The sequence below is a fragment of the Necator americanus genome, chromosome V (assembly GCF_031761385.1).
Source record: "Necator americanus strain Aroian chromosome V, whole genome shotgun sequence".
NCBI classification, from domain to species: Eukaryota; Metazoa; Nematoda; class Chromadorea; order Rhabditida; family Ancylostomatidae; genus Necator; species Necator americanus.
Window position 1 is genome coordinate 29,122,415 of NC_087375.1, and position 9,002 is coordinate 29,131,416.

The window sequence follows — 9,002 nt, forward strand, 5'->3', positions numbered from 1 at the left end:
TTCACAGTTTATTAAAAAGCAATTATCTGTTTTCTAAGAAATTTTAGCAAGTTTTTTTTCACATGAACGAAATTTGGATGCAGTGGATAGATCAAAAGAAAGGGGAAGGTATCTTCAATAGAATAAAAACGACTAAAATAAATAATTGTAAGATGAAAAATAGAATTTTTGATCGACATTCCCCACGACAGGGAACATTAGCTCAAAAGAAGCATAAAAACAGCATTCTCTTAAAGAAAAATTTCAAACAACTAATGTAGATTGCGAAAATTTTGACTTCTAGCTTTTTCGAAGATGTTTTCTTCTTTTTCTTTGGTAAGAAGGTTTCAAGAAATCTCTCAAGAAATTCAGAATCTCTGCAACAGATTCGGTGCTCATCTGGATTTGTGGATCAACTTCGCAGCATTCTGTCTGCACTCTACTGCTATACAGTACAAGCGTTAAATCACTTAGGACGGAGTTATGCACGGAACTGATCCTTGTCTTGTTTATATCCTTTTTTTTCTATTTTTTCACTATGTATTTACTGTATTTGTTTTTTCTTTGAACTTCCCACATCCTTCTTGGCACGGAATTGAACGTAATAAACAAATAAATAAATAAATAAATAAATACAGAACTGGGATCGTTGTGATATGTATGATCTGTGCAAAATGCCTGATTGTTTACTAGCATGGATCGGACTTTGCCCTATTCTCAAATGAAACAAGTCGAAAAAGTGGAATCATCAATTTTAATTGAACGATACGAGCAATGAATGTTAGGATATGGCTTCCATGTGCAGTTCATCTTCTTCGTTATGAAATTATGGATTAAGTGCCGACATCGTACATGGATGAACTTGAAACAGAACGAAAAAGAGCAGAAGAACAACATGTTGATTGAATGCCGCATTTCAGAGCGGCTAATTTCGAACACTGCAGCAGCAAATTCTTTTCAGCGGTTCTACAACTTTTTTTCCAAGAGGCTGCGTCCACTAGAAGAAAGATGGGATAAATCAGCGGTCTGAAAACTCGGGGCCAAAATATATGAAGGATTTTCTTGTAATTTTCACATACTGTCTCTGCGATAAAAAATAAAGGATAAAGTTTCTGGCGTTAATCAATCCGCTTGGGATGCGCCCCCACGTTCACTTCAATTCGGAATCGTTTGAGGTTTACGAACGTGTAACTGGCCTATACAATGACTTGCGGTGGCTAGCCGATGTGTCAAGTCAGTGCTTTCTATCCTCCGAGACAAGTCAGGTACCAATTTATCGACCCCGGAGGGATACTTCTCTTTATTCCAACTGCGATCAAAATATTTTGTAACTCACAAGAAACTGAAGAGAAAACCTCAAAAAGTAAACATTTTTTTTCTTTTCAAGATGTTACGGGGAAAAACCATAATAAAACATTACATGCCAGTACACACTTTAATCCCATAGGCCTAAAAGAAATCGTTGATCGGCTGCTGGCTTACTTATTTTTTCATAGCCATAAAGACATGTATGTACGATAAAATTCCTTATTTTGAAGGACACGAAAACAATGGGAATTAGGGAAAAAAATCAAAGCAAAAAATGGGAATTGGCAAAAAAAAAAAGCAAAGCAAAAGGCAAAAAGGAACGAGGAAATTGCGTTTTGGATCACACAGGGGGATATAACCGAATAATATATGCACATTTATCAATTCACTTAAAGCCAACAAATCACGATTTGGACTTCAGTGATGAATCCACAGCGAAAGCGTAGAGTTCGGGTTGTAGATTGCGGAACCCGATGTAGTTCCGTCATCTTTCCCTAATCGTGGTAAAAAAAACGGGGTAGAAGACATTACATTTTACTACGTTTTCAGGTGCAACGCGCCACTTTTGTGCACGCGTCGCATCCAAGTGCGAGCGGTCGAGGACCATGTCTGATGCCTTCTCGCCAGTCAATTCAGGTGAGACAAATGAATAGGCCACTGAGAGGACCGATACGTGTACATAGAAGTGCGTACTAACGCACCCCGTAGGAACTAAAGCGGTTGCCACGCTGTTTTTTTACATGACGTTTAGGTAATGGTGATCGCAACCACGCCAGACACCGCTACTATCCGAAATAGTGCGCTTTCGCTGTGGATTCCTGAATACGTCAAAATTGGGATACGCCGTTTTCAGCTCTAATTAGTATTTTTAATCACTATGGCTTCAGACCCAACTGGGAACATTTAAACCAACAGATAAATCTGTCGAAAGAAATTAGTTGTTTTTCGTGGAACAATTACTTGCGGTTTGGTTTTATTTTTAATGGTGTAGAACATGTAAAACAGTCGTTAATACTGTTATCTCTTCTTTATCTCTTGTTTTTATGAATCCTTGACGTTTAACCTTCACGGAACATGCGACACATTTTAGCGAAGTGTGAGTTTGCATGTCATCATGTCAGTTACGCGCATGATTCGCCGAATTTTTTACACGTTTAATGCGACGGCAGTTTGTTTACTCACTTTTTTCTTACTCATATTTTACCAAGTTAACTTCTTATGATTTATGATCAAGAAACGTCTTCTGACCCAAAAATATGAAGTGTTAAGTAGTAGTAGTGAAGTTTGGCACATTTCTTGCCATGCATACGATACATTCCGAAGAGACTACAAAGGGGTCGAAAGGAGAATACCAAACTTTTCAGATCTTTGACAGGAATAGAGAAATTTCAAGATTTTTCATACATTATCATTCTGGTCAAATTTCCGAATAATTTCTGACTGCTGAAATCTTTTATCAGTTTCAATATTTTTGTTGGCTGACAGAAGAAGTAGAAGCAGTGATTTTTACTTGGATTTTACTACTCTTTCACTATTTGTTAGTATTAGCTTTTATAGCTTTACTACATTCGCAGATACAACACCTCTCGTTCACGACGTAGATATTTTGTCATTAGTCAGTCTTTAGTACATTTTTTGATCTTTCTAATCCTTAATTTTACCGAAGAAAAGTCGGAGCAGCGTGGTTGAACTTTGTGGGATTCAATGTATAGGAGTTAAGGATGAGATTATTGATGTCTCTTTTTTTCTCTTTGATAGTGCAGAAATCTCGTCCACAACTAAGCAAAATCACGAGAAACAGAAACAATGTGATGACATTTCGTTCGAGGATGACCATGATCTTTGACATCGGCTGTTCCTTGATTTTCACGCTACGCAACGTTGACGGTCCGGCGGTTGTTCCGCCCTCACGCTGTCCATCCGCTGAACTAGTTGCTTGTGATGTTCGTCCATGGTCCACTAGTTCTTGAGACATTCACAACCAGCTATGTTGTTGTAAATGACTCTAGCATCTTATTTCCTATGCTTTTTCGATGTGAACGCCTTTCGGGACGATACACTTCACGAACTACTATTTGCAAATTCGTAAATCCTTCAGTTTTCAAGTGTTGACCGTTCAACAATCATCTCTCACGTTTTCTTTTGTAGTATACGTTACTCCACCGTAAACCAATGACTATTCTCGAATCGTCGTAGCCAAACATAGCACTTACCTCCATCTCCTGCTGCGTGTTTGACGAGTTTCGGCCGCCTCGTTACTCTATATCCACACATCTCACTTAATTACTTGCGTTTACCGTATTCCGTAACACGCATCGATGGTCACCAACGACGTTCTCCGCGCCACGATCCAATTCTCTCTCTGAGATCGCTGCATCGATGAAGCGGACTCGATGTTCTGATGTCATTGTCAGTGTGCTTTGTAGTGTGCTTCTGTTCTGATTCGCTAAACACGGTCGTTTTCCGTTCACATCCGCCCTAAGGGAGTGTGGATGATCTCCAACGGATGATTTTTGTTCTCTTAGAGTGCATGTTTGTTTCAAAGTTCGTGGACAATCTAATGTCTTCCTAACTGCCCTTCGAGGGTGTTTATTTGAGAAATTTCTCCTAGAATTGAATTCATATGAATTATATTCTCCTAGAATATTCAAGTGAAAATTTTGTGGAATCTTGAAGAATTGGTAAATTTCTTCCATCTCTTTGACTAATTTGTGCTAATAAGTAGTCTGATCTTTATCGAACTGGAACTAAGAATTCAAGGCAGAACTCTTCTGAACCTCTCTCCACCGATGGCAAATGCTCTTATCCGAAAAAAAATTAAATTAAATTATGTATTATCATCATGTAGACAAGAAACAGTGTAGAACAAAAATATTTTGAAAAATTTTCAAGTCATTTTTTTCATTTGTTATCAAGTGATTAGCGCAGATTATTTCTGTTCTATGTTTGGAAATGTGCTTAAATTTTGAGCAGATCTCAGGCCGTGGTTCAGTTTTTGTGATCTCTGACATTGCGTCGTTTAACCCACTTCATCGCCCCGTTGTAAATTACTCTATAGATGTTCCCGATATACATAGATGTTTTCTGAATCTCCGCAAACCGATCTTTTCGGAGACAACACTCAATTTATTTATGTGGTTTGAATATATTTAAAGTCTAAAAGGTAGTTGTAGAATTTCCTCCTTAAGAGCGTATTATATATTCTAAAACGATAAGACTAAAGCTCATAGAAAAATTAGGTAGGCAAGAATTTTACCATCAGCTCCAGTATTTCACTCGTAGTTTCTAGCTCCTAACTCCTACAATGATGAAATAATTTCAGACAAAAAATCTTTTCTTTGAAGATCCACATTCGAATAAGCATACAGTTCCACAAATACATCGTGAATGATCAGAGAATCACGTTTTCATGCACGAATGCTCGAAGATTGGACTACGTAAGCGCGCTTAGAATTGTGTTCGTAACGCAACAACTGGTCTCGTGATGAAATATCTTTCCTGGAGATGTATATACTGACGGAACTGTCGCCATATCGTAAAACATTCGTTCAAAAGGCTATTGAGTTGAGGCGAAAGTGATCAAAATAGTCATTTTAACTTTCTATCCTTTGCTTCGTGAGGTTGTTCTTAGGGTCTGCATATCAGTGTTGGGTCAAACTTTAACTTCAAAGTCAACTTTTCGTCAAATTTGTGGAAAACGCTGAGGAAAATTTGGCTGGAAAATATACAGACTACAAAAAAATGTTTCTAACCTCAGCATTAGCTACATACAGCACTAACTCGATTTGGTCAATATAAACAGGCTCAAACTGTAAGGCGTACAGTGTAGTAACTTTTCTTGGTAGGAACAGATCGCTAATAGCTTCACTCCCAACAGGAAGGAAAAACCACTACCTTAAATCCAACTACCTTAAAAATAATGTTAACTGTTTTATTATTGTTATGTTATTGTTAACAATTTTATGTTCGGAAAATCGATGAAAAGCATGTTCGAACTAGATATTTGCAGATTTTTTATCACTTTAAAATTATCACACGAAACTCTTTGGAACTTTCGTTTTAACCCAGTTCTTTCGCTTTTAATTAGTCACAGAATGCTACGAATGCGTTGTCCAGGCCCAGCCGTCACACAGACATTGTGTAGGAATCCTGGTCTTATCCACGAATTCGCAACATCAGGCTCCGCCTACTTCCCCAGCTGAGCATCATAATTGGTTTCTTTGATTTTTGGTGGAGAACTGTGATTATTGTATTATGAATTAATTTTTGTATTATTGATTAATATCCAGTAGTCTTCCACTTTTTCAACTCTTATCTCAATGCTACCGTTTCCACCGTTGGTAGGACATCTAACGAATCTACGATACAGTTAGCCAACCTGAAGTTTTTCTGGTCTTCTGATTATTCTCCTCCTGCATCACAATCTTAGATTATACGCTATCCTTTCAAAACAGGCATTGTTCACGTATTGTTAAGCACGGTCGAATACGTAGGTAAAGAAAGCAAAGGGTAAATACGGCTTTTACTCCTATGACTCGAAAACATTCTTGTATGATTTTCTTACCTCTTTCTCACCTCTCACAGAGCTAGCTCACACAACTTTATTCAAAATGAACAGATTAATCCCTGATATAAGAACAGAACTGACTCCTACCGGCGGCCTGCGATTTAAAAATAACTATCAATAAATACTCTGATTCGGCTTTTGGTGCCAAATTCTGTAAAATAAATTTTCTAGGTGTTAGCCCTCAAAATGAAATATCCCGATATTTTGAATCTAAGAATATTTCAAACACCATTCTATTCTATTCGAGTACATCCCACATTAATTCCCATTTTATATCATGAGCGAAAATGTGTGATAGGTTATGACTGTGCTCATTATGACTAACTTACTAAATCTGACATATTTTTACGATCAACGTAATTTCAAAAAAGAATTCTCCTTTCACAGAGAAATAGAGCTTTTAGGAAATAAATCATAAGATACCGAGTAAGTCGTGAGTGTGCACATTTTGTTTAAAAGCATCACCCCACGAATCTGAGGTGGTACGGCTTCGAGCGTTGCGCTTCGAGCGTTGCGGCGCGCTATTTTCTACAACGAGTCCGATTGCAGCGCGTCAGCCGTGTGCGCACGCCGCATTCTCCAATCTTTTTTTTACGCCAAGAAATGGACGGAATCACCCCCCTCTCCATAATCTACGATCCTGTATACGAATACTCCACCTGAAATCCATACCACCTCAGATTCGTGGGTGATGTCTTTAAAGTATGAAAGTTTGAATAATTGAAGAATGGAATAAAATAGGAACAAAAATGTACAATATGTATGACCATGAAACAGAAAACAACCCTCTAAATTTTCAAAAACACAGCAAGAAACTGACGTGGCTGGGAAACGTTGGCGCAAATATAGAGTTCGGGGTGTAGAGTAGAGTAAAAGTGTGACCTCGCTCAATTTTTCTTTTTTTTCTCTTGAAACATAGTGTGGAAACCGCTTTACACACTACAAAGTACCTTTGAAAGTGCCAACTCTTGCACCCGCTGGGTCCCTCAGGTGCCTATTCCTAGGTTTTACTTGAATGGGCTGCTGCTGAGACCCCATGACACCTATTGATGAGACTTCATTGACTTTAGACCACTCGCACGTGGAAGCGAAGCGTGTAGCGATGGTGGAGCGTCTATCCTCGTAGGAACTGAGGCCGTTTTCAACGCTGTTTTTCAGGACGATTAGGAAGCACTGAATGTGGACTCGTTCGTAATCTACAACCAGAACTCTTTTTTGTCCCTCCGTGATCACAATATTGTCAACTTCATGTTATGCTACCTTTATATGCCTCGGCTAGTGTGAGATATATGTTTTCGGGAAAAGAGTATTTGTCAAAATGATGTATTTTCTAAAAGAATCTCTTCGTATCTTATGATAAAGACACTTTGAGAATCTTCGCAGTTGTCAGTTGGTGTGATCGACCTTCTACGGGCCGTTAGGAAAAGAAAAAACTGTCTACGGGCAGCTTTACTTCGTACAGGGGAAGGCGGACAAAAGCCGAACCCATGAGCGCAGCGCATTTCTTACGTCAACAAACGACTGTTCCAGTTTTGTTTTGTTACTTGGTGGGAAGCAATTTGGACTGTAACTAACAATGCGGCGACCGTCACTAGGCGCTAATTATGGGAAGCACATGTCAACTTCTGAACATGATAGCCGAAAACGAAGAGGACAACATACAGTAAGAGCACAGAAAAAGAAATAGTGCAGGAAAAAACTATCCTCTCAATGGGGACAAAAAACTATTCTAACACAGCAATGATGCGTGTGGATGGAGTCACAATAATCGTAATAAAAATTCGACTACTCGAGAACATCCACTAATTGGAAAATATTCGAACAGGAATATTGAACAGATGGGAGTTAGGTATGATTAGTTGGAGGCAGTATTACGGGGACTACAAAACTTACACATTTTCTACTTTCCACAAAATACGAAACTTGAAGAGTTGAGTATATCAAAGTCCCAATAATCAAGTGTTTGAGCTTAAGCCCCATGAAGAATTATCGAGCAAAAATCGCTCGTTCCTTGAAGTATTTTGAGAAAAAGAACAGTTGAAGCGCATTCGGTAAAAGGTTCCACTGTGACTGCACAGTTTCGAATCCGCCTTAGCGCCAAGCAAGCCCTTCATTCCCGCGGGTTAGACAAATTGGTACCAAACTTCTCTGAGAGGATAAACACACTGACTTCCAAGCAAACCTCCAAGTCATTGCAAAGGCGTTAATAGACTTCGAACGGTTATGAATTGAATCGGATTGATCAGCGCCTCGGACTTCACCTTCATCTTCGTCTTAGGATCTCAAATATTTGTATTCGTGTAAGAGAACTTATTATCCCAATTACATAATTTTAATAGGATTTTTTGAGTTGCGGATCAGGACTTATCCTAACTTTGACTAGCATACTAAACCTTTAACAACTAACTCCTTATTTCTCCGTCTTTGGGAGACCTGGGATGATCAACGCCGCAATAAGAGAATTTTCCTCTTAGAACGTCTCCTCATCCCACAGAAAATACTCGATGCATTTGTTTAAGCGACAGCGCGAATCGGTGGAGCCAACGGTTGGCATCGCGGTGGGACCGTTGAGAATCCAGCGATGAGTGGTGCTAGCAAGGCTCCTCTTTCGGTGCTAACCGCTAGGCTCCACCGTACCGCTTCGAGCGCACCCGTTCACGTAACTGCACCGAGTTTCAATATGTCAACGATGTCCCATAGTATTCGGTGCACAGAAAACAAATCTACAAACACTGGAGCCCCATATCAGGAAGTGTTATGGATTTTCTTGGAGGTTCTATTGCAGACAATTATCCCGATCGCTCGCAGGAAATACCCAGACGCTTCTTCCTCCATGATGGACTCGGAGAGCATTTTATTTTTCTTTAAATACTTCTAAGGACTTTAAAAATACTCAACATAAACAAGAACTCTAGATTTTGAACTGATAAATCGAATGTCAACTCTTTGTTGAGACCCCACTTACTATGAGGAAATAGGTCGTGGCACTATAAAGTTGACGAAGTACGATGAAGTAAAAACTAGACGGGAGAAGAACAAAAGTGAACTGAAGCCGAACATTTACCTCATTTAGGGAAATTGAGAATGAATTATCCCTCAAGCGAGCCACTCCATCAATTCTCCTCTCGAGCAACAATTCATAATTGAC

The 9,002-nt window shown here is 39.0% G+C and overlaps 1 protein-coding gene across 1 annotated transcript; it reads right to left on the bottom strand.

Annotated features, from left to right (window-relative positions):
* Window positions 1-2,944: 2,944 nt before the first annotated feature.
* Window positions 2,945-3,262, bottom strand: RB195_015557 (uncharacterized protein; the record flags this gene model as incomplete). The annotated part of the gene is made up of 1 exon (XM_064206321.1): window positions 2,945-3,262. One exon carries the CDS (start codon window positions 3,260-3,262, stop codon window positions 2,945-2,947), a length of 318 nt encoding a protein of 105 aa, XP_064062202.1.
* Window positions 3,263-9,002: the final 5,740 nt, after the last annotated feature.